This window comes from Falco naumanni, chromosome 13 (genome assembly GCF_017639655.2).
Source record: "Falco naumanni isolate bFalNau1 chromosome 13, bFalNau1.pat, whole genome shotgun sequence".
Taxonomy (NCBI): Eukaryota; Metazoa; Chordata; class Aves; order Falconiformes; family Falconidae; genus Falco; species Falco naumanni.
In genome coordinates, this window is record NC_054066.1 from 14219724 (window position 1) to 14246509 (window position 26786).

Here is a 26786-nt window from a genome sequence, read left to right on the forward strand (position 1 = left end):
AAATGAGAAAGCCAGTCGCTACCTACCCTTGCCAATGGGTCAACATAGATTTTTGTGTAAAACAGCTGGTCATCATCATTATCCTGCAGATTCCATTGCTGCACAATACGATTTATATATGGAGCATAACCAATAAATCCTGCAATATAACAAACACTTAAGTTATTTCCATAAAAAGCACTACCCTGCCAATGTTGTCCACCAGTCAGGGACTTCATTCTGACTGTTTGGTGCCAAATGAAAAGTATGAAATTCATACAACTTGGCTCAAAATCCAGCTTTCTTCCTGTGATACGTACCAGTTCTGTTTTCAAGAGTTCAGAGTTGAAGAGTTATTTTTATAGTAATGCTATATTAAGGGGGAAAAAATACGAAACAGATCTTTTCAGGATGGTCCTGAGACCTCCAGTGCATGAGATTAGACTACTACTGTTCCCAAGAAGCCCATCTGTGGAAAAAGTTTCATTTTCATCAATCACTTCTTGCTGGCAGAGAAGCCCGAATCTATTATTGCCAGAACTACAAAAAAAATTCAACTCAAAACCAATATATGTTTAAGCCAAAACAAAAAAAAAAAAAAAAACACAACCAAACACACAAAAAAAAAAAGAAAAAAGATAGGGCAGACAGGCAAGGTAAAGAAGTGAGGAAAAGGAATGAGGATACTCCCAGATCTGCATATCACCCAGACCATGTACCTAGAAGTGACATACTGTGCTCTGTAGCAGTTAAACAGTAGTATCAGTGTCAGAGCACGTATTAACCAACTGCAAAATTACCACCAAAGCTGGCATTTAAAGGAGGATTCCAGAATTAACATGTCACAGATTAACAGAATTAACTGGCACTTCTCTTGGAATGAACTGCCCAAGCCATGCTCATGGGCCAGGCAGAGCTACCTGTACACCTACACTGTATGCAGAGATCCCCAAGAACAGAGTAGCCAAGTCAGGAAATTCTGTGACCCAGCTAAACTGTGCCTATAAATAGCACGTAACTGCTTTGATTGGGGTCATACCCTAGGTTGAATCTGCTCCAGAAACCATTGGTGGCAACTGGGTCATCCCTGGACAGCATTTCATTGCAAGGCACAGTTGCTTGCTAGGCTGTTACTTAATTTACCTGCTTTTTACAAGTTATTTCAAACTTAAATAATATTGGTTGGCAAGAAAACTATTCCTGAGCACAAAAGAGGAGCTATTCAATTGGGGAGGGAGAGGGGAGGTAGTGAACAGCAAATCCAGTTCTTGATTTTATACTTGGGGAATCCAGGAACAGTTCCACATACCAATACATAAAACAGATAACAGAAGTGAGTCATGGTCAAGTTCAAGAGTTTAAATGTGTCCCAGAATCACACTTACCTCCTGAGTTCAGGAATCGTTTTCCACTCCGGACAACAGGGTACTTGTCAGCTAGCCTTTTGTCCGGCCAAATTAGTCCATCTGCTGCAAACACCACTTTATGATTAGTTGCCTGAAATTTCTTTACCAGTTCTTCAGGACCTCCCGCAAAGATAACATCATAGCTGAGAATAAAGAAAAGATACCCACTAGATTAGTTTAATTCTAATGCTTCTGTGTTCAAAACAACAAGTGGTTGGACTATTCAAGTCTTAAAAATCATACAGACAGCCCTTTTATTCTGAAAAAGGACTCATTAAATCATGTTTTTCCACCATGTAAAAGTCCTATACCTTTCTAGAAAAAAATTTCAGTCAATCCTATTTATCTAGTACAGTTTCCCCTTCTACTTACTTTTTTTTAAAACCTTCCACATTTTAGGCATTTTTTCCTCCAGATTTTGTCTACCTGAAATTGATTTTACATTTCATGTATCTTAAGTTAAAAAAAAAGTACTTTCCCCTTTAGAAAACTGTTTATGTGTTTAAGAAAAAAACAACAAAAAGTCAAAACAGCAGATGAAATAGACTAGGACTGAAAGGTGATTTAGGCAACTCACTGGGAAACTCTAGATGTTCTTGCTCTAAAACACAACAGCATTGACTTCCTTCTGAATAGTCTTATCAAGAATGTACTTAGATATTTCTCAATAAAGTCTAATTACCCATAAACTTAAACTGTGTTGCAGCCTGACAACGTAAGATCTCTCCTTCAACCTCTTTAGTGTGGTGAAGGCTTCAGAGGGCTTCAAACTTCACAATTTATATTTATGAAAAACTTCACCTGCCTTTACACGTTCATGAGATTTGACTCCCAAGTACTACTGAGGACAAGACCTAAAGGCAGAATGCTCATCTTTAAAAACAGCAGTTACCCACAGCCAAAGGTCAACACTGCCCCAAAACAGGAAGAAACACGTGCGGGTTTGGCAAAGGTCCTGTAAGAATGTAGTATCACAAGCCTAGTGGCTTCTTGTTGTTAAACTGCATCTAAATTAATGCCTCAAAAATAACAAAAGAACAACACAAAACCTAAAAAGAAATTATATATTATTAAATTATGCAAAGTATAAGGTTCGTTTCTTTGTGCTTGAGATCTCTACATATAGCATTAATGTGCAAACTACTTCAAGGTTCATTTTACACAGCATGAAACCATGACACAGGAACACTGGAATGTCATAGATTAGTTTCTGGCTGAAGAAGCAGAATATTTGTATTTAATGGCAGCATCTCAGCCGCACAACTTCCTCATCTGAATGCAGGTATATTCTTATTCCACACATCTACCTTGGTAACTGAAAATCATCAGTTCTGACACATAAAGGAATGTTACAGCTACCAAAAAAATCAAAAACTCTAATCTTGACAAAGATTTTCTTCTTGCAAAGTCTTTTAGCTGTGCTAAGAAGGACAGCAAAACCCCCATCTGCAGTACACAGAACTTTTTGCATTGCAATGTATTACACAGCAACATGGCCAACAGATCAGCCATTACTGACTTCTGGTACTTCTTTATTACAGTTCTGAAATTATTCAAAAAGTCTTCTTCAAAGGGGATTTCATGCAATTGGCCTAGAAGAACTGAGTAACAGCTGGCTTACAAATGCAAGAGAGAATATTTCCACTGCAGAGCAAAGTACGAACCCTGGAGAGGAAGTGTGTTATGTAGTCTATATAAAGTAAGTGGGTTTCTGAAAACTCTCACTGTTTTGTTTTTCTGTAACTTTGGCAGAAGAATGTATGAAAAAAAAACACTGTACATTTTGGAGCTTTCCCAGCTTTGCAGAAACTGCCTGTTTCTGCCCAAATATACAGGAATACAATTCCCTCCCTTTTCCATTCAATTGGTGTAGCCCAATTCAAAGCCAGAATGAGCATGAAGAACAAGCAAGAAACAGGAGACAAGCTGAAGACAGACAAAAACAGAGATTTGTCTGAGGCTTTAACTTAATAGCTTATGGCAGGCTGTGCTTCTCCACTTTGATCAGGTTAGTGCTGCCGCTGCAATGACTTACAGCTGTGGGAAGGAACCAAACACCCCTGAACATTGCTTCCAAGGACTGTCATTCTGTAAAAGAAAGCTGAAGTTGAGGAACAGGCTGGGCTAGCCACAGGCTCTGCTTATGAAAGGGATATGCTAACTTAATACAGAACAATTTATAATACAATGCACAGTACAGAGCTGCTAAACTGCATCACCAGTTACTGTAAACTTCACACACTAATGGATATTATGCAGGAGTATGAATCCAGCATGGACTTACATTTCCACTAATTTTCATGGACCTGTGTTTTGTCAAGAGATGACTTACTGCCATCACACCTCCTCCTGGGAAGGACCTCTACCAGCCTTCAGCCCCTTGCTGCCAGTCTCCCCATCAGCTGCTTTATGAGGCTCCTGCTTTTCTCTCCAGGCAACAGGAAAACTCCTAGAGTCAAACTGAAACCTATAAATCCATCATTTGCCTTGCTTACCTGCTATGTCAGATTGTGTTCAGTCTATCCAGCACTCAGTGCTTACTGTAAAGGGGATTCACCTCGGGTCTACGCCACCAATCACAAACTGGGTCCCAGGACTATCCTTGCCAGTTTATATTGCTGTTATGGGTGATGCACATGACTTAAATAGGACTTCAAAATTTAACAGGGCATAAAAAGCATGGCTATATCCAGGAAGAAGCAGGCTGCCTTGGCAAGCTGGAAAAGCTCAGATACTCTTCTATTTATTCTTCATAAATCCTTCCAATTAAGTAGAAAGCAAGAAGGAAGAAAAAAAAAAAATAGGAAGAAAAAAAAACAACCAGAAAGTTTCCACAACTCCAATCCTATTTCCTGAAGCTCCCAGATGGCAGATGCTTGGGGCTGGAATCCACCCATCCCTCCTCCTCCTTTGCAGCAGCAAAGCATACCAGCTACACACCCAACACTCCCAGAAACACAAGGAAATGGCAACAGTGGCTCAGGTCCTCTAGAATCAAACAAGCAATTTTTACATCCATAGCTTTTGTGACAAGGACTTGTTACTATTGGAACTGCAGGTTAAGAGCTCAAAATACAAACAGGAGAGGGCTTTCTAGTAACCTGCAATTCGGGTCCGGTATCTCATCTTATTTAACTAGGCTGTCCAGCCACACTGCCATTTTTTCATTTACACTGTATCCCCACCAGGATCACACCTCAACCATTTCAACATATGCAGAAAATGTAATTACCCCTTACCTCTCAACAGATGTTTTAAAAACACACACACACACACACCAAAAACCTGAAAGGTTTCAAAAGTGTTTCACAATACAAATAGATGGCTGTGGGAGTTCTGGATGAACAGTCACAGCATCCACCATTTTATCCAGTCTACACTGGCCATTAGCCAGTTCAATCTGAAGTGGTCCAAAGTAAACCAGTAGTTGGCTCTTGCAAAAAACAAGGCTAATTTAAAGAGCAAAATGCTTTGCCTGCAAATGGAACACTATCTGCACCTAGACATAAGCTGTTCACAGATGTTTAAAATACACTATCTGCACCTAGACACAAGCTGTCCACAGTTCAAACTATTTCCAGAATTGAGAGCCATATAAAAAAAACTGCTAAGAAAAAAAAAAAGAGCCCAAGAAGCTAAGTTTAAGTAAACAGTTCACTAGAAATGCTTTGCCTAGTTACAGTAAGTAAACCAGACATTTCCTTTCCCCACCCCCAAGATTAATATTCCAAATGCTTCACAATGAGCATAATGAAAAACATTTGAAAAAGAAAGGAAGTTCACTATATTTGTCTTTTCCAAACTTATCGCTACATTGATCAACATTTAAACTGCAAACCAGGACTCCTGGAAATGAAAAAGCCCCTTAGAATTAAAACATGATGTTGGAATCAGCAAACTATTTTTTTTCCCCTATCAGGAATCAGTTCCACCAGCTTTAAATCAACATGTACTTGGGATTATGGACCTCAAGAACTTGGGAGGCCTTAAATTCTGTGATTTTCATGACAAGAAAGATTAAGGTATCCACACTTCGACACACACGGTCCTCTGTATTCTCTCATTCATGCCAGCAGACAGTCTGCCCCTTGAGAAAGTAAATTATGTGGGAGAGGAGTCTGAGCTGTACCCAGATCTGATAATAAATCGGCATATTTTACCATACAGGGAGAAAAATGTGGTAAAGCAGGATAATACGTTTGAAAACAAAGAAATTCAATGTAAGTAGCAACCATTTGGGAAACATCTGATTCACCTGAGCATTTAGTAAAGAACAAAATCTCCCAAATTAATCTTTCAAAGTTTGTTACTGCATGACCATAGGACAACACTATGAACAAATGTAACATATTTACATTTAGAAAGATACTTTTTTTACTTAAACTGATCAATAAGAAAAAAATTAAAAATTGAATGTGTACCCCCAAACCCAATGTTACTTTTACTATCAATTAAGTGTACAAACAAAATATTCAGCATAGTAAGTTTCCCTTAAAATGCTTCTTTGTAAATTGGTTAAGATTATTTAGACATTGGCTTTCTAGCTCCATCTTCTACTCATCACAGCCAGTAAAACTGAAACAGAAAACTGAGTAGCATCTTTAAATTTGCTACCAGTTTAATACACTATTCCAACCTTCCTGAACTCTTGCGTTATGCAAACCCACAAATTAACTTCTCAGTAAATAACACTGTTGGACCACTTTCCCTCTTGTGAGGATGTCTGCTGTACAAATCCTGCTGAACCTCTACCTTGCAAAAGGCTCCCTAAAATTCTTCAGCTGTCAAATTTTAATAAGCAAATGACAGATTAAAAGCTGAAAAAAATTCTGGAGCATGCATTCAAACATGACTTGGTAACAACGTCATGAATCCATACACAAACTTTTCCAAGCTTGCACTCCGCTACCTCTCCCAAGGCTCCCTGTCGGCAATCAGGGCTTCACGTCCCTGACTCAAGACTTGGTCCCGTACCTTCCTTGCAGCAATTCTTTTAGAGCTGTTATCCCATTCTGGCCGATGCCAGCATGGAAGAGGTTAGGCAGCTGCTGTGAGCTGGATTCTTAGCTGCTCTGATCATGCTCTTGTCACAGGAGCAAAAGAGGGGTGGGGGGAGGAAGAGGAAAGCAACAGAAAAAGTGGGATTTGAACATGTTTGAGCTCCCTGTTCTCTGTGACAGGGAGAAACCTATCTGGCCTCCAGTGAGATATTCAAGCATAGCTGTGCTATGAGCTATATAATCTGGCACCTGTAGCAGCAATATCCCTCCAGCCTTCCATCACACAGCGCAGGCACCAGGGGTATATCTGGCATCAAGCCTCTTGTTTCGCTTCTCTAAGATGTAAAAGAAGTTCTCCTGTTAAGTGCTTTCCTCAGGGACCCATTTACCAGCTTCCTCTATGTCACCGTTACTTCATGGAACAAGATCACGCCCTGGTCCCTACTGGCCACTTTATTACCAGAGCTCTTTTGCTCTCCCCATCCCATTCCAAACTCCCAGCCCACAGCCACGTCCTGCTCTGACCACAGCTGAACAGGGAGAGGATGAATGCTTGCCTAAAAGCCTATCAGCTCCCAACATTTTTTCACCCCCTTGAGGCACAACTATGAACACCTCTAACATCTGTAAATCTATTAAAAAAGTAATGATTGCTCAAAGAGCAATCTACTATTTTTATGAATGGAGAAAAATGGACGTAAAGTCTCTCAAATAAACAGTGAGGGGGGAAAAGCGGCATGCAACTTCCAGCACATCAGAGCAGCCACGTTTGCATGCCTACCCAGACTAAAACATAAAGGCAACAAGCCAGGTTTGCTCACCATTCAACAAACATTACAACTAAGTCCTCTTGATCAGCATAGCTTTCTATGGCTTCTTTCAGCAAACGAACTTTCTGCCCTCCACCAATAGAGTTAGGCAGCTCACCACCTTTCCACTCTTCACCTTTTCCAAGTACCTGGGAAAAAAAAAAAAAAACAAAAAACCACTTTTTGCTAGTACCCAACAACAAGAGACTTTTTAAAGCAGACTCTTATTGAAAACAGATGTTAAATCAGAAGCAACACATTAAAGCATAGCAAGCCAGCAGCATTTCCAGCATTGTACATCTTCCATGTCAGAAGCAGCATTCAGCACAATGACATCACTGCAAAAACATGAGACTGACATTTCTTAACCAAATAAGAAACGAGCAATTGCCTGCTAGCACCATTTACTCAAATGTAACTACTTCAGAGAAAAAAAAAAGTTAGTAATTGTATTGGGAAAACATTCTGTATTGACTTTTAAAGGTCTCATGCAATCACTTTAGGAACAGAAAGTATAAAAGACCATGGTGGATCAGGGTATCAGTAATACAAATTGCAAGCTCCAGTCTTTCTGAAATCCTTTCAGAACACTTTTGTACAAGGAAAGCATAGGTTCCCCAAAATACAGCTGGCTGCTAAAAAGAGCTAAACAAAACCCCTCCATAGCCAAGCACTATAGAAAATTACATTTCCAAAAAAGAAAAGACTTAAAACTTTTTGTGGGTTTTGAATATAATGTTTTTGGAACCTAGAAAACGCTACATTGTATGATGTTTTGGACATCAATTTGCAAAACCAATAGATGTATCCAGAGCTCAGGCTTTTTGAGTGCTTTAGTACAACATTATCATACTATAGGTTCTCTCAGTCTTCCAGTTCAGTGGTAAGTGTCAAACTTCACAGGCCCAAATAATTTCCCATTTATAGTATAGACCAGGGGTCCTCAAACTTTTTAACCATGGGGCCGACGTGCAGATGAAGTGGCAGGCAGTCATCTGCGACTGCTTGGTTTCCCCCCCCAACCCCTGGGGGGGGGGGGGGTGGGGTGGGTGTCTGTAAATACCGGGGACCGGATTGAGGACCCTGGGGGGCCGCATCCAGCCTGCCCCTGGTATAGACACTGTGGTAGAGTAAGGCAGAAAAATTTCATAACACCATCTGAATTCCTGAATTTTCCCTTGCAGAACATATTTGTGGGTAACATTTAGAAGAAGGTTAGTACCCTCCCTTTTTCCCAAGGTCACGCAGAGGCCAACCTCAGTATGTGACATACAGAGACATGGAGCAAGGCAGAAAAGTCTGGCAGGAACGATAGAAACATTTTGTACTCTTGGAGAATTACAGGTTCCGGGTAAAGACTGAAAGTTTCAGTTGTGACCCTCTCCTCTTCCCCACAGGAGGGATCCAGCCTTGTTTAAGGAAGGAGAAGACATGCAGAGCCCTGCACAGTGCAGTGCAGCTTCCAGAAGTATTCACACAAACAACATCAGCAACACTGAAAAGCAAGGCTATATGATAAAGCATGACAGAACCTTTAAGTGGCTGAGAATGCTTTTCGCAGTAGCTACTAATCTATAAACCAGTTCCTAAGGCAGTGGAAGAAGCACCCTCCTGTGGTTGTTCAGAGGGGGACCAGCAGTTAAGCAACAGGGGCAGCAGCAGGGCCACATGCAAGTGCCTCAGCTGCCCCTGAGCTCTGTAACTGTTTTACTTTGCCCCATCATGCAAGGAAGCTAATGCAACTTCAGTTACTACTGCACTATTTCAGTCTTAAAAAGCTGTGTAGTATAAATATTTGGTATGGAAGCACACAATACCTTTACTGCGTAGTTGAAGTGCTTTGCAGTTTGTATAAAACGGTGAAAGCCATCGGTTTCTTTAGTTGCTACAGTAAAAACTAGCAGTTTATCTGAGGGAGAAAAAGAAGAAATGTGTATTAATATGTTTTCAGGACACAGTCTGTAACAGAAAAATGCACTGAACAGCACTGGATCAAGCAAGGCGTTTTATAACTTGCCTGCATCTCACTCAAAGGCAAATATACTGTCATATTATAGGTGAGAGACATTATCAAACAACCATTGCTATGGACAAGGATTCTGTATTTAAAATTATCCTCAGGAAGGGGAAGTAAAGAAATCTATCTACTCTGTAAACAACTAGCTCAAGATGTGAAAACAAAGCTCGTATGACTACTAGACAGGAAGGAGTCTTCAAAACAAAAATAACTTACTACTTTTTGGTCTGAAATAATCCTGTGACCTCTTATCACAGGAATGAATGGTACCATAGAACTTCATCCAACCTCACTAACTCCCCTGAAAGCAAGTGGTTCACTTTCTTCATGAAAACAGGGCAAAAAAAGCAACCATGGAAACCAGTCCCCCAACAGGCAGCATTTAGTGCTTTTAAATGTTTGAGCAGAGACAAAAGAGCCAGGGTTTGGAGTTTTTATTCAGAGCCTCTGTAAATTATAGCAGTGCTAATTTTGCCCTCTTGCTGCATGCAGGCAAATGACTGTGCAACCACGTGGGGTTTTTTTTTCATATCCCTGAGCTTTTAATATAGTTCAAATGAGGCCATGATTTCCCACTGAACAGCTTCCAGATTAAACTATTGAATAACATTCAGCACCCTATGCAATACACTGCAAAATCAAGGTCCATAATTCAAAGCTATGAGAAAGACAGTACCCCTATCCAACATCAAGTATTTAATCAGACCAGCCTGGATCCCAGAGCACACTGCAGTTTCCCATTTGGTCTGAGTTCAAACAACAGCTGTCCTCTAAACAGAGCTCATGAGATCAATCCTTACAAGAAAGTAAAATTTATCACGTCTAGTGAGCCTTTCACAGTGCCTGTTGTTGTTTCACTTGCCCAAAGAACATCATCTGGGTTTATCTTCACCAGCACAGTAACATGTGCTAGAAGTGGCTGCTGTGAAAAACATTATTAACCCTTCAGCTCTGTCCACCACCACAGACTTAGCAGCCATCAGACACCAGAGATGTTATCCCTGAGTGTATTCAAATTTATCACCACTTACCATTTTGTTTTATTTGACAAAATTAACACAAAAGATGATGGTCTGCTTCCCACTTTGGAGAAGTGCACCTTGCAAGTTACTCATGTGATGCTCTACAGCCTAATACCAGGGCACTTCAAGCGTAGCTCTGCTTAATAGTACCTGTAAGAGCACAGACATAGTTTGCAGAGCAACATAAACCACACTTTTTCTAAGGAAATTCAATTCTGTCTCAAGTAGTCACAGCAGGCCAACTATGGAGACTAGTCTCGGGAGCCAGTGATACCGTTTCCACTTAGATTCAGCCCTAGTCAACAGGTCACTTCCAAGAGCACTCCCACCAGGGTCAGAGTGGTCTGGCTAGTCCATCCTCAACAGCAGCTGTAACAGTGTACATGAGGAAGAGCAAGGATAAGACAAGTATGTATGATGCCTTCTCTGCTTTTTCTACTAGTCTCAGTTTACAGGTTTTCCTGACCTGGATGGGGTTTCCATATATTCTGAAACACTTGGTCTACCCCCATGACCTTGCTCTTACTTAGTCACTCCTTGAACTCACATAACCTTTAAGCAGTGACAGTACCATGTGCCCAGCACCTACTCCACAAATCTTCTGTACCATCAGCAGGGCTCCTACAGTTTTTATCTGACACTGCCCAAGTTCTTCAACTACAGCCACCATCTCTACCTGCCCTCCCCACCAGGCACAATTTTATTTTTTTTTTTTTTGGCGGGGTGGGAAGGGAGGGTCCGTTCCCTCAACAGTCCTGGTGAAGATTTTAACTCCCAGCTCTACTGAACAAGACTGACACTCCTACAATACAATACACAGCAAAGCAGAAACTTGAAATACCTGAAATGTTTCAATCAACTGAACACCCAAAAGTTTTGGGAAGACAGTTTTGTAAGATTAGTTGCTCCATCTTTCTCCTAGTTAAGTGCTAGCAGTCTTTTGTAGGCAAGAATCAGAAGAAAATCCCATGAGTACAAATGGCCAGAGGACCTCCACAGAGGACTGCAGTACAACCCGTTCACAGACACATTGACTCATAGACAGACATAAACACAGCAATAACAGCTCAATACCTTCAAACTTGTTCATTCTAAAGGTCATGCAACCTAAAGTAATTCTACAGGAGTCACCACAGAATAAAGAAAGAATGCGGTATCTTACACTATGACTAAAACAGAACTGAAGGCAGAGGATAGGATTTTTCTCTATGGAACAGACTAAGTTATGATTAATTTTTTGTTCATGCACTGCATTTTCAAATTAGAGGGAAGCGGAAAAATCTGATCATACCAGACTGCATCACCAAGCCAAGTGAACCCATTATTGAAAGTTTCCTAGTTGACCAGTCAAGCACTGACTATAACCATGGAATTTGGTTTGAGGTAGACATATTTCACACCTACACCTTCCTGAGGAATGCTAACAGCAGGGATTTAAAAAAAAAAGTATCTGTACTTAACAACTTAATGTGAATGACAAGATGTGGGCTGCATCAGATTCCTCCAGTCACCAAGTGAAAGAAAATACTGTCAACATACAAGTACATTTTGGCAAGCAAAAAATAATCTACTGCTCTTCATGGGATATTGTTACTCTCTTTTTAATGGAACCCACAGTAATTCCACCTGCTTGTTGTTCATGTATTTCAAGATTCACTATGGAGCCTGGTATCTTACTTGAGTTTTGTGGAATAGGAGGAAATAAAATGATGTGCCAAATCATAAGTGATTTCAACCTGAGCTATATAAAAAGGAGAAATTTGAGCAGACAAATAATGTGGTTTATATTGGCATGAGGCTGCAACAGAACTTGTACAATGCACACAGCCAACAAAGCAACTTAAGCAGGCTGACTGATTCAGGTTTGCAAACAGTCACAGAACAACGGGAAGCTATTTTTACAAAGGTATTCTTCACATTGGGAATGTTTGGGGGTTTTTAGCATGCTTGCCAATAGCTATTTTTTTCAAATTACAAACGAAGAGGTTTAAAAGGCTTTATTTCCATGTTGTTGCTGCACCACAGAATTTTAGGTGCACATGGTACTTAAGTAATTTTTAAGTGCAGCAGAACTGTAATCATAGCATTTAGAGTTCCTTTAGAATTAGTTTCTTTATAGACTACTTGGTCTTTGTGGGAGTTTTTTAGCAGGGGGGTGCAGTACGTGTTGGTTGTTTGGGTTTGTTTGTTTTATAGGTTGTTTGTTTCAGGTTTTTTTTTTTCTCTCCAAGTAGTCTGTGTCTGATCAAAGAGCAGAGAAACATGCTTTTATTCTGTCTACAGTGTGTATGGACAGGCAACACAAACTGCATTAAACTACCGTTATCTTGGCACGTTATAAAGGGTATTATTAGCCACATGAGAAAAGTAGTAGCCTCTCTTCCAGCCAGCAAGACATTACAAAAAATATTAATGCAACTCCTGTAGGCTCCTGTGACTTTATATGTAGGTGACAACTTGCACCAGTTTCACTGGCAGAGTTCTACTGAGTGTAGCATGGGATGTATTTGTTCCTTCCAGTAGAAGAAAGTGAAGAAAATGCTTCTGACCACCAAGTAATTCAGCTCATTTCTTTTTAACCTCTTTACTTCATTCACTTTGAAAAATCTATTCCTTGTTTGCTACGTTTAGGTACAACCGCCTCTTAGAACATCTGTCCCATTTGCATCTAGTAACACAAATCTAAAGTGACTTCCATGAAGTCACGGGATTGTCAACGTGCAAGCAACACAGATCCCAGGGGAGTAAGTTTATCCAAGTTCCATTTTCATTTCAGGATGGGCTCAGCTACATCTGTTTTAGCTGCAGCCACCCAGTGTCCCTGCTGTGCAGCGCAGGTTTGCTCCCAGGAAGAGCCCTGCCAGTGCAGAGGTTCAGTGCAGCACCAGAGCCCTTACCCCAGGCTGATTCACACACAAAAGTCGCACAAGAGGTTGAGTGACTGGCCCAGAGTCCCCAGCAGCATCACTGTGCTGGCTCCAGCTGTGCAATGAAGACCTAGGCGTAGCAGTGGAAAGCTGCCTGCAATTACTGAGACCCCAAGTTACCACTGTGGCCTGGTATTCCCCAGCCAGAGAGCCACAAAATTCTGTCTTTGCAAAAATCCCACCATGAATTCTAGCTGCAGCTAGACACTGTTCCTGCTTCACCATCCACTTTGGCACAAACCCCTGCCCTGCCCTCCACCCAAGTGTCTACCCTAGGGAGCTCTGCCCTATGGTCTTACATACAGACTTTAGCTACCCAGTTTAAGTCTACCCCACTCACAAGGGAACACACACACTCTGTAATATTTTCCAACAAACAGTAACAGCATCCTCAAAATGCCAACATATATGAAACCAAGAACACAGCAGGCAGTCACAGCCCTTCACACTTGTGGGGTACTGAGATGCTGCTGCTGAGGGTATGGGCTGCTGGGTCAGGCTGGGCTCCCCCAGCGTGCCTGAGGCATCTTGGCAGTCACTGGAGGGGATTACCAAGCTTGGCATTTATTTCCACAATTAAAGTCAGTTTGTGTAAAAAGGAAATGCAAACCCTATACTGAAGTTCAACAGGAAGACATGGGGGAAAAAAAAATTCTGAAGAGTTTCATGCCAGGTATGAGGGTGCTGAAGTTCCTACAGTGCAATTACACCAAACAGCTTTCAGATAGTTACATTCACAAAACAGCTGTTCTGTTTTGAGAACAAGCCTCAGAGAGCATGCATTTGGCCAAGAAAAGTATATCCAGTGACAAACAGAACTAATTTTTGCATGCAAAATAGGAAATCCTTTAGCACTCAAGTCGTGAAAGACAGCACTGCATATAGAGCACATGCAACATATTACGAAAGCCAATGAAGGTTTACCAAAACATCTCACTCTTCTACTCAATCTTTTGTGTTACTACTATCAGGGATCTGACTACACCATAAATATTTATTTCCAGAAATAAGAACTGTAAACCAGAGTCTTTGTCTTCAGTGAATTGCCTGGCAAAGTCTCAGTTAGGGACTGTCACGGCAGGACTGCTTTAAGTGACCTCTCTCCTTGTACCTTGGCAAAGTACGCAAAGCAGCGCAGTCATTCCTCACACACCCACATGGTTCTTATTTATCTTGAATGAACACTGACAGAGATCACTACATAATTTCTACCAGGGGCTGTGGGCACTAGTACAGTAGCTTCAGAGCAGCCAAAAATGAGGATATTGCTCATAGCCACACAGGAGCTGACATTTAGTCCTTGGATTCAAGGCCATGGATTTTGCTGGAGTAGGAATGAGCTGTAAGATCAAAGGACATCTGTGCAAGGTACCACATTATACCATTAAAATATATCTCTCTAGAAGTAGTATCTTGCAGTGGTAAACAAAGGATGTTTGGTACTGGGAATATGGTTTTATCTGTATTCTAGTGTCTACATAAAACACAGCCTCCTTTCTTGTTTGCAGATTACATCCCACTCAGAACTGCTCAGAGTAACAACTGTGTATTAATCTGTCCAGTCAATGAGCAAAGAGATGTACAATTGCAAAATAATTCACCAAAGGTTTCCAGAAAGCAAACTGTTGCTAGAGATCATGGAAAAAACTTATACTTTCAGCTCCCAAGAATAACTCTGTGCATTTAAAAAAACAAACAAAAAAAAACCCCAGAATTAAAAAAATGCAGACTGTTAAAGGTAAAGTAATAACCTTGGCAGTGATCTGCATGACCTTAATCTAAGGCACAGGCTGGACAGATACCTGGAAAAGAATATAGATGAGATGGATACCTGGAGGAGGCACATGGATGCATGCCCATCAATTAAGCTATGTAATTGTGCCTATTGTTATGTTTCCTGCACCTCTGGACACATGGGAGACCAACAGTATACAGTTTCCCACAAGCACAACAAAAACAAAACCAAAAAAAATACAACAAACCCACAAAGAGGATTTACCTTGCCTTTACACCACATGGAAGCACGCTTCCTTATCATTGAGAGACACACTAAAGCACAATACAACTGAAAGTGTACAGTAATGAGGAATGTTCAAAAGGAAGCTGAACTGAGAAGTAGCTGTCAGAATGACAGCAAACAGCCCCAACTAACTGCAAGACTTCTGATTGCATTTCCACTATTATTTCTTGTTTCCAGAGGTTAAATGTTTAAAACAAAAATAAATAGCAGGGGGAAAGTTTGTTTGGGTTTGGAATAAAGTTTTCAGTATTGAAATTCAGTATTAGCCTTGGAAACAAACAGGCAATCTACACCATGCATAATCATCATTTATGAGTCCCGACTTGACCACGCCACTTTCCCCTTCCAGCTTCTGTACTCAGCCAGTAATGAGAAGTTGAACTAGGGGAATTGTCCTCAACAAGTTCTATTTTTCCTTCCTTATACACCTCACCTAAAGCACATACCCCATCAACAAAATCCATGTTCTGAGACTTTTACAGTAGTCTGAGTTAGAAAAAAAAAGTAAATTAGCAGTTTCCTTGACCTTCCCATCCACTCTGCTCCCCTAAAAGGGGAATACTTTTGCACCGGGAGGAGAAATCAGTCCTCAGCTTTGCTCTTCAGCTTCTGGCACACCAGAAGCTCCTGGTGGGTGCTTTCCAGCATGTCACCAGCCCTGTTTGGAGAACATGCCATCTTAATATCATTGCCCTGATAAGCGTATCGAGTACAACATGTTTGAGTTCTCAAATGAAAGGATAACAGTGCAAGTTGAGCTGTGTGCAAGTCAGCTTACAGTATGTGAAGGCATGATCCATAACTGGGATTCAAGATCTAGATTCTCATAACTTCATAATAGAACTGGTAAATTTTGGAAGAATGAAACTTTAAACACTATTTAGGAATACAGTGTCGCTATACAACTAACATCCTGGGATTTCTCTAACAGATGAGTTATATTTCTGGAAAATAACCTGGAAAACGTACAATACTCTACAATATCTTCTGAACAAGACAAAACTTACTGAGATTTAATAAAAAAAGCCAACCTGCCGATATAAAGCTTGTTGGAAAATATTTATAGGCTCAATTGCTGTTTCCGCCATAAAACTGAACAACATAACAGTGAGTTCCCAATTAATTGCAAGACTCTGAAAGAGCTTTTAAAGAGAAGGCAGCATAAGGTTTAAGCCCACAACAGTAAAAAAAGCATTCAAAAAACTGAAATGGATCACTGGGCTACACAATATTGTATGGAGTCAATACAGTCATGATAACCAATTCTCCTCCCACACATTTGATGACTTTACTAAATCTAATTCTCTCATATGCTTCTGAGCCTTGTTGAAGGTTGCAGATAGCTGAAGAGTAACAGATGGTGCCAGCAGTAACTTCCCTTCCCTGTTTATGTGGGCTCATACTGTATGTTCAAAACCCAAAGAATTGTTATGCCAGCTAAAAAATTGAAATATCAAAGAGCACTTTCAACAATCCAGATTTTTAGCGCAACATAGTCTTCCACTCAAGAAGGTAACATTAGATTCCTCCAAATGCAAGATTGACTCCCCCCCGCCCCCATAAATAGGAGCTATAGCTTAAATTTAAGATTCTATGTCAAATAAAGCTTTTGAAAACCCACATACTCTGAAAAGATGTCAAACAGCTGGAGGCAGGAGAAACCCATCATATGCAATGGGACCATGACTGTAAGTTATACCTACGCACATATACTTGGTTAATACAATCCAGCAGCAAACAAAGATCTTAAGTACACAACTGAAGAACACAAAGTTTAAACACATGTATCTACCCAGTGCCAGTTTATATGACATACATATGGTCAAAGAATGTAATAAGCCAACAGAAGAATTTCTGGTCAAATAAAATTTTTGGCATAAAGAGGGAGAAGATCGAACCATCTGACAGCTGTTTATTTTCCCCTGAAATTCTTTAGAAACACAACAATATGGTGGAATAGCAAACATGACAATCTTCTCAGGAAATAAATATGCATTGCACTCCAAGAGAGGGAAAGATGACTGGTGCATAAACAACATTACTTCATATTTGAAAGTTCTAAGGGTTTTTTAATCTGATCTTTATACTCTACAGCCAACTTCTGTTCCACACCGAACAATTTGCTGTGTGCCTGCACTCATACCAGTTTACCGCTTCCCAAAGAGACAGGCTAGGATTGCTGTTAAAAAATATCCTTGGAAGGGAGACAAAACATTGTTCAAAAACTCATGAAAGATTGGAAAGTATTAAGATTTAAAATAAAAGATGAAATCGGAATTAACAGCAAGTTAAGAACAGTCATTGGTTGCCAAACACATAGTACATACTGATTTCCTATACCAATATATGTTCTTGCATGGAAAAGATGGATTTCTAAGAACCAGTGCTTCAAACCAATCTTAGAGACAAGATTTTGAAGAAGCGAACCCTCCTGTGCAGGCCTCTTCTGAAAGTTGGGTCAGTTTTCCTCTGTATCACAAACCTCCTGTTAATCACTGCACCTCAATACATACATGTCTTTGCAAAATACAAAGAGCAGCACAAACATTATTTATGTAATTTCCAAAAAAGTACGATCCTTCTTCACTAGCTATTAGCACACTTGTACTTTCTCAACTTTAAACCAGACAAATTAAACCAAAGTAAAGAGAAGTCTGTCTTTTGATGGTATAAACATAGTTATTGCAGAACTAATGCAGGTACGCAGGTATCACCTCTGCTACCACCCGATCCGAAAATAGCTCAACCTGCAGAATAAGAAATACTACTGCCTTTAAACTGTTGGAAACAGTTTATGGCCACAGCCGGCATTTATAGTTATCAGGGATCACTCAATGCACGGCCTGTCTGTGTACAATCATTCCTATGCTCCTCCAGGTTATTTGTAGACCTTGCTAAAGTTACAGAGCAATACCTATTGGTATCAAAATTCCCAACCATCCCAAGTCAGGGAGTAGAACTAGTTATGGCAGGAAGCTTTCAGAAGCTGTCTAGGGAAAGAAATATACAATGTATAAATTGCCAGTTTCAGTTACTTGTGAATAGCTGGTACTGTTGCAACTTCCCTAGTCACAGAAAATGTTGCCTGTTACAGGGTTCTCCCTCCTCTCATGTGTTTTAACAAGAGCAAAGAAGCTGACTTAGCAGAAATGCGTGCTTGTATTAAGCAATAGCTGCTCTGAATTTTTCCTCATAAAATAGCATTTATGCTAGATTAGCATATGCCAACTGACAGCCCCTAGACAGGACACTAAAAAATTTTGGTTTTGCTTTCTACCAACTGAGTCCAAACTGAAGTTCTCCAAGACTTAGAAACTGACTCATTGTTCAAGAGTCCTATTATCATTAAATGCCACCTGCAATCTAAATCCATTTAGGAAGAGGTGAACAGTGCTGTAGCAACTGTGCATTTCAGAATCTAAAGGGTTTTTTTATGAAAATACTGAAGATTTCTCATGCAAAGAAATTCTCTCATGCTTTAACTCACAGGCCATAGGAATGTGAACAGGCATTCCTCTCTTCCACGCATACTGCCTCAAATGGCAAGCCTGCTGAGCTGCTGCTTACTGCCTGTCTTATCACATCATTTCTGATGTCATGTAGATACAGAGTCTAAAATGTTTATAATGAAAATGATCAACTGTTGAATACAGCCAGTTTAAAAAAAATCCACCATTCACAGACTACATCTATTTTTCTGTATATGCATATGTACATATACACACTTTCAGAAAAAGATTAGCCATTACTCTCAGTATTAATACACAACTGATTTCAGAAAACATTTAAAAGCTGATTCTGTCTCAGCTTTTCATTTACTTTCTTTTCATTTATAAGTATCAAATACAGTCAACAAGAGCTCATTAAGGCCTATATGTGCACTCATCAATCACCCATGTCAGTCCTGGGTGCACCACTGGCTGGTGCTCAGGTCCACAGTCACTCTAATGCAAGATTTCCTTGTTTTGATAGCTGAACAAAACCAGATACGAGCAGCAGTAGTCAAGAGTTTTTCCATCAGTTTCAGCAGACTTGGATGAGACCCTGTTTAATGAATCAGTTATTCAGTAGTAAAGCAACAATGAGACACATTCCTTAGTTTCCAGATAAGAAAACAACTAAAATCAACTGTTTGTAAATGACATCATTGCCATGCATGAAGCAACTCCGTCTAACAAGTGGGGAACAGATCAGGTTACAGCTGTTTATTAGTGCCCAGATAGCAATCAAACCACAAAAATCTTCTGGAGAGTGGGAGCGGATGGAGTCATGGCACAGGCTGGGTCTTGCTTGAACACGCTGATTGGATGGCCCTGCTATAAACTGTCACTGGGGCTGTGCAGCTGAGAGCAGGACACAATTAACATCAGCTGTCTAAGTGAGAAAGTTTACTCAGCTTCTGCCTTGCCCTCTCTGTCTCTCTCATAAATATGTATTTAGAGAAGAGCACGCTTCTTCTTAAGCTGTTGTCTAGCAAATCCAGCTGTTTAAACAGAAGTGGTCACACACAGCACCAGGCATTGTTAAAGTCCATTTTCTGACTGCCAGTCAATCCATCAGTGAAATTCAGCAGTTAAGATCTGCAATAACAGTTTCTCCTTAGACTAGTCTTTGCTTAAAAAAGGAAAAATTGAAGCTGGAACAGGAGCCATCCTGAAAACACATTAATTGCCCATGCCTGCACCATGGCTCATGTTGTCAGCAAATGCTACCCACCCCCATTAGTCAGTTCCATTTGAAAGTGCTGCCCTGCAGCTTCACATCTGGCCCCTATGTCCAGGCACTGGACGTGTAAAAGTGTAAAATTCCCCAAACAGGAACACAGGCCATGCAACCCTGGAAACAGAAAAATAACATACTTTGTAAAGATCCATCCTCTGTATGAACAAGCAACTTAAACACCACACTTGTAAGATACAGGTAGTGCACTGCCTTGAACAACAGAGTCCTTCAAATCATGAAACAAGCACCAAAAACTTCTGAACTACTTATGACACAAGACACCATGACGTGTCATGTATGACATTTAATTAAAGATGCTTTTAACGTCCAATGCTTGACCCACCAACTTCAGTTACTAAGTTTATTGGCCTAGTTCTGACTGAACACATGTACAATTGCTTTACAGTGATGTAAAACAGAATTAGTAAACTGCTTACAAGGACAGTGTAAGGAAACACTTTGCTGTATTAAAGTGTCACGTGAAATTACAAAACTAAAGGTAAACAACCCATTTTTACTTTTTTGCAAAAAAAAATTAAGAAAATTACAAAAATAATTCTATCAGATGCAGATTAATTTTCTGCACAGGTGATTTCGGTGAGAAACCCTAATGGCCTCACTCAGTACATCAACACTTAGACCCACAGGTACAGAATTAATTCTCAGGAATGGCACTTAAATGCCAAAACTATTTGTGTTCCAACATTTTTTCTTTTTTCCTTACAGTTTGTTTGCATTAAGTACAAATGCTGCATATGTCAGCTTTAAAAACACTTGCAGTTTTACTGCAATAATCAGTACTACCATCAAAAAACTCCCCATGCCCTATCCACCATTTTTTTTCCTCGTATCTATTTCCTAAGAAAATCCACAGTAGACCAATAGATTGCAGTTTGTCTAAGAAGGAACCCTGGAACACTTTCAAGGGGCAGACCATAAGACCTGGTGAGCCAACCACTAAAATAAAGTAGGTTTCTTCAGAACTGTCCTATAAATTTGCATGTAACATTTTAAGCCAAGGCAGAGTTCTACTGTTTAGCCTTAAACTATTAAGGAAATTGGTCTGTAATTACTTTATACTCCATTACAAAAACAGTCATGTGTTTCAAAAGAAATTATACAGTAATCAACAGTACCTTTAATTTTGGTTCAAGTAGAACAAGAATTAAATGATCAAATATGTCAATTATATAATTTGTCAATAATCTAAACATTTCAACAATTAGTAGGTATCTAAGTTTCTGAAGTCTCAGTGCTCAACTGAAAATATATCATTACAATATTACATAAAAAACAGGCACACAGGCATGCACACATGCTGACAACACAAAGCCAGATTACTCTGATCACCAAAGAAAAGATTTACTCTGTTTCTTTAGTGAACTTCTGATTTGTTAGATTTTAATTTGTTTGGTTTTCCTTCTACTACAAATTGTAAAAGGAATTCCGGCTCCTGGAAAAAATACAATATCTGAGATGAAACAGTGCCCTTACATATTTACTCTCCTCATAACTGGTATAATCCATATTTTGAAAACTGAATTCACCTTAAGGAAATACTTCAGAAGCAGTTCTATTAAACCACCTAAAGTTATTTGTGGTGTCGGGCTGTGCTTGCAAGCACGTATTCCTTGATGATTAAGTGTCATTTATTCTCTAGAGCTACAACATTCCCACACATACAGACACATTCCTGCTACTGATCTGTTTGGTCAAGTTGTGTTTTGCGCTGGAGAGAACCATGCTCTATGTCCCTCAACTATAAAAAACTGACATTATAAATGAAAACAAAAATGCCCTTACTGTGACCATACTTACTCTTCGTGACAAGGGACTTAAATTACTTGACATGCTACATGACTATATTCACTCAAGTTATACTTCAGAATAGCAGCTCTACACAAATGGAAAGATACTGCTTTTGATTACACAATGTAATACTGCTAATTCAACAGACAAACTAAACACTTCCCCATGAAGAGACTGAGTCACTTTTGCTTAAGTATGCAGCAGTGAGGGAAACAGCCAAGAACTCTGACATACATCATGATTCTCTAGAATATGCTACCAACATAAAGAAAGCTTTGTTAAATAATCTGCTAGTTTAGATCCTTGACAGGAACACATTTCACATAAAGCCTCCCTGGTGCTCATTGCACTGTACCTTTACTCTACAAATTACATCGTCAAATGCTGGTGATAGAGGTCACAACCATTTTACTTTTTCTTGTTTTAATTAGAAATTAATTTTACCATCGAAGTTGCAGTTATCTTATCCAATGCCAATGTATATTGCAAAGAGAAGCAATGTCACATCCACCACTGTGGTCTCCCTCCACAGTCTAATCATTCCCTCCACCTTAGGAAAGAATGAGAAGCCTGGCCAAAAAATTTCTAATTTTTTTTTTTTCCAACAGAGACTGGCTTTGTATAGTCTCTAAACCAGATGCTACAAAGAACTCAGACTGCCAGCTTTGGGTGTCTTCAAGGAAGAGTATTTTCAAGGCAAAAACACAAGACAGAAGAATGACTTGGCTGCTTTGCACCTCCACAGACACATTCACTTACTTTTCACTAATTTACACACACACGCTACACACCATTTCATTTCTTATTCACCATTTATTTCAAAGCTAGAGCCTAAATGTATCTACACGAGCAATCATCACCCATCTGAAGTGGAGCACACAGATGCTACATGCATTTCTAAATACTGCCCAGGGAGCTGGGATGATGGTGCCCCAGACACAGGCAACCCAAGTGCTGTCTCCTGCTGGATCGGGTCCGGGGTGCGTCTCTCTCTGCCTCTCTCCTTACCTGTAAGAGGTGAGTGGCAGTGTTTCCATACAGGCCCCACAGCAAGGGCACAGAACTCCCATGAGACCTAGAGGAAGTTTTTCCCAACACAGGCTCACATAGCACTTTTAGATACTGTGCTGACAATATGGGGCGAAAGTAGCATCACTAGAGAAGCAACAAACAGAAAAACCAGGCAGAGACACGGAGGCAGGCATAAAGTGCTGTACTTAGTGCCTCTATTCCACCCAGCAGGCCAAGTACTTTCAATACTTGTAGCAAGTTAAGATGGTTGAATGACCAAATTCCCTCGCTTGCACACCACAGGTACCTCAGAAGGAGAAGCCTTTCAACCACTCACTGCGATCACTTTGGCTGAGCCCAAGAAAAGTCAACAGAAATGGCAGGAGCACATGCTGTATCTCTGAGGAAGTCCTCCCGCAGTCAGGCCAGGCAGCCATTACTGCCTGAAGCGTTTCTGACCGGCATTCGAGGGCACCAGGGCGGAGTGAGGCCTGCTGGCTCAGAGCGCTGCCGAAGCCTGCCCAGCTGCCCGCACCACCCACCCGGAAAGCCGGCCACTGCCGGGGCCCTCCCAGTTCAGGAGCACACGCAGGCAGCAGAGAGCACGGGGCCCACCTCCGAACCTGCTCGCTTGCCGCCATTACAATCTGCGGCCCCAACACCTCAGCACAGCCATGCTCCAGCCAGCCAGGTGCCCACAGCCGCACTGGGGAACAGCCTCAAAGGCAGCAAAGGTATTTCCCATGCAGACGGCTCACTAATAAAACATTTTAGGTGGGAACATCACGTACGCCTGCTGCCAAGAGCAGCATCTGCTTCTAGAGCAACAAATGTCTTTTCCACTCGTGCTCTGCACATCCTGGATGTATTAAGAGATAAGCAACATGCGTGCAGCAAGCACAACACAACAGAAGTATTTTAACACTATCATTTTAACACAGAAACTTTTGTATCTTCACCATGCAGAAGCCTGTTTCGGAGCTCAATGGTGCTCTCGGCAATTTCTGGAAACACAAACCTGCAGTGAAGGAGCACAGGGGGACCCCTGCAAACGCAGCTCACTGCTCCAGTAACCGCTGGTGTGCAACAGGCAGCTCTCTCACTATAACTTCTCCAAGTCTGAGTGAAGCAATAAAGTCTCATTAAGAAATAAAGACGCAGCTTGGCAAGTCAGTTTCAGACACTCTTGTTACAGCTTACTTCCTAACCAAGAGACAGTTATTAACTGACTGCTTTAAAAGCCAACGCGCAAACTGCAACTTTGCCTGCTGCTTTACACCATGTTGTACAAAGTACCAGGAGACTAGAAATTAAAAAACACATTTCTAGAACTGGAGGCACAGTAAGGGTCTGCCCCTCTTCAAGCAATACAGCACAGACTCAGGGCAAACATTTAAGGGTTAAAACTGGAACTGAAAACAAGTAATGCAGCAGGCAGCGTCTGGGGTCACAAAACTACTCAAGCAGCGGTTCTGAGCAGAGCCTTCTACAATTCAGGCTACACAAGTTTAAGTCAAAAAGAAAAACCTCCTGTGTGAACACCTACATACAAATGTATCAGTACTTTCTAGCACTATAATTTGTGTAGCATCATTGTTATTATTTATATAGACTAGTAGTCTCTTTTTTTGTTTGCTGAATCACACAGTGTTGTCTGGACTATGTACTCGTTGCTTTTCACGCCTTTGACCACCAGCAGGACTAAAGAAAAATCCTTACCATGCCAACTATTAGTTTATATCAGCTTAAGATCCCACATCTCAAGTACACAGTTAAAATAAGGGCATTATTTAAATAGACATGTTTGAGAAAATAAAACTATGATTGCAGTAATGGATTTCCAAAGGAGTTTGACTTGCAATCTCACTGCCCTGATGACAGGCATAGGAGCTCAACTTTTTACTCCAAGCATGGCCCCGTAGGCTGCACCTCCCACCTCCGAGGGCCAGAAAGGCTGAACAGCAGTGCTCACACGCCCCTGACAGACTGCAAACTACAGTGCACACCACAGCCTTCAGAGAAACCCTCTGAAGGACCAAAAGCAGTAAAGCATTAGGAAAACTGCAAATGAGAGACTGATTGAGCGGAGCCTGGTATTCATCAACACTTTTTTTTTTTTTAACACTAGTTATCAAGCAAGTCAGTAGTTTTCCTACGAAAACTAGAAATTGTTGACAAAACTTGCCTCTCAAAAAAAAAAAAAAAGGAGTTTCCTTCTGCCCACCAGAAGAAAATTAAGCTAGATATTAAAAATAACCTGATCACACTCTTGAGTAAACAAGCTAAGAAATGAAACTATTTTGGACTTCATGTTGTAATAATCTAGCAGGATGAAATACCTTCATATGCCTAGAATAGAAATCAGAAGCACAGATTCTAGAACAGCGTTAGAGCAAGAAATACATTTTGGCATCCAGTTGGACATACATGTGTGTGGACACCTCTGTGGGCATTTCCTGTATACATTCTTTTCTTTTACGTGCTGAAGCTAAAGTTTCTTTCCATCTTCTGGCTCCTTAAAGCTAAAGCGACTGCAAAACACGAGGAGCAGAAAGCCAGTGCAGGCTCTGCGGGGCGGCCAAGGGGCTCCGAGGTCTGCAGCTGACTTTTGCATGAAGCAGAAAACTTCACCAGCGGCTGCTACAGTTTAAAGAGGCGAGTGACGCTATGCTTTTCCCAGCCTTGGAAAAACACGTTCACCAACACCTTGTCACAGGGAACGGGAAGGGGGGGGGGGGGGGGGGGGGGGGGGGGCGGGGGGGGCTGTGCGTGAAAGTCAGGGAGACTCATTTCCCAGTAAGGAAATACTTTCTTTTAATGTGGGATTATGCACCTACGACCCACTCCGGCGGGTTAAAGCACTTTCAGCCAAGCTGTTCCTCTCGGGAGCAACCTGGGGAGCCCTGCCCGGCCCCGGCCGGCGCCGCACCCCCCTCCCGCAGCCCACAGCGGCATTTTAAACTGCGGGGCGGAGGAGGGGGATGGGGAAAAATCGAATCCATCGGGACAGCGGCGGTTCCTAGGCTGCGCACCGAGGCGGGAGGGCTTTCCCTTCCCGGCGGATGTCACCGAGCCGGGAGGCACAAAGCACATCCCCGCCGCCACCCCCGGGCCGAACACACCCCCTGCCGCCCGACGGCGCCGCGGGGCTCCGCCGCCACACCCGCACCCCCCCGCCACGCCGCGCCGCACCGCGCCTCGCCTCACCTGCGGGGCCGGGCCCGGGGTGCCGCTCCGCCGCCGCCGGCAGCGCCAGGGCCAGCAGCAGCGGCAGGATGAGGCGCGGCGACCGGGCGCCCCTCCACGCCATCTTCCCCCTCCGCACCCGCCGGCCTGCCGCCGCTCCCCGCGCCGCCAGCCCCCGCGAGCGGGGGGAAAGGGGCCGGGCGTGGAAAACGAGGGGGAAAGCCCGGTGCCTGGGAGGGGGGGGGCAGACGTCGCGCCTGGGGTGCCGCTCCTCCTCCGCAGCGGGCAGCAGCGAAAGGCGCGGCGGCCGCCCCAGGCTTTATACGGCGGTGGGAGGACCCGGGCAGCGAGGGCACCCGGCGGCGCAACAGGAGCCGCTCGCAGCCGCCGCCCGGGTGCACGCTGCTGCCGCCGCCGCTGGCGGGGGAGGAGCGAGCGGAGCGCGGCCAAGCCCCGCCCCGGCCCCGCCTCCCCGGACGCCGCGGTGGGTGCGCGGGGCCGCTGCGGGCACGGAGCGGGCCGGGCTGCGGCGCCCAGCTGGCCCTGGGGGCGCGCTCGGCGGGGCCGGCCCTGCGGGAGCTGCACCCGCCTCCCCCTCCAACCGTTTCCTCAGCGGCGGACTCCCGATGAACGCACTCCCGAAACCTTAACGTTGTTCGGGAGGTCGCGGGCAGCTGCAGGCGCTCGTCTGCGCGCCCCACAAACCAACCCGATCCTTTCGGGGCTGGTGGCATGGGGACCGCGCTGCACGGCCGCTCTGCTGGTGACCCACGTACCTGTCAAACACCGTCATCTCACCATTCAGATTTCCATTGAGAAACAGTTCCAGGAACACCCCAAGAAATCACCACATCACTGAAGGCAAGCATGGTGACAAC

At 42.3% G+C, this 26786-nt stretch overlaps 1 protein-coding gene across 3 annotated transcripts in view; it reads right to left on the reverse strand.

The window, feature by feature from the left end:
* The window catches only part of PLOD2 (procollagen-lysine,2-oxoglutarate 5-dioxygenase 2), a 55025-nt gene extending 28706 nt beyond the window's left edge, over positions 1 to 26319 (reverse strand). Inside the window, exons 1-6 of one of the 3 annotated variants that reach the window (XM_040613647.1) lie at positions 25934 to 26319; positions 23284 to 23290; positions 9012 to 9106; positions 7207 to 7343; positions 1365 to 1528; positions 27 to 139 (exon numbers count right to left, since the gene is read on the reverse strand). In XM_040613647.1, coding sequence (XP_040469581.1) covers positions 27 to 139; positions 1365 to 1528; positions 7207 to 7343; positions 9012 to 9106; positions 23284 to 23290; positions 25934 to 26032 — 615 coding nt within the window. In that variant the 5' untranslated portion in view covers positions 26033 to 26319. Of the gene's footprint in view, positions 1 to 26; positions 140 to 1364; positions 1529 to 7206; positions 7344 to 9011; positions 9107 to 23283; positions 23291 to 25929 lie in introns of all 3 variants that reach the window. The other 2 variants (XM_040613649.1, XM_040613648.1) reach the window with 2 other exon arrangements.
* Between the last annotated feature and the right edge of the window lie 467 nt (positions 26320 to 26786).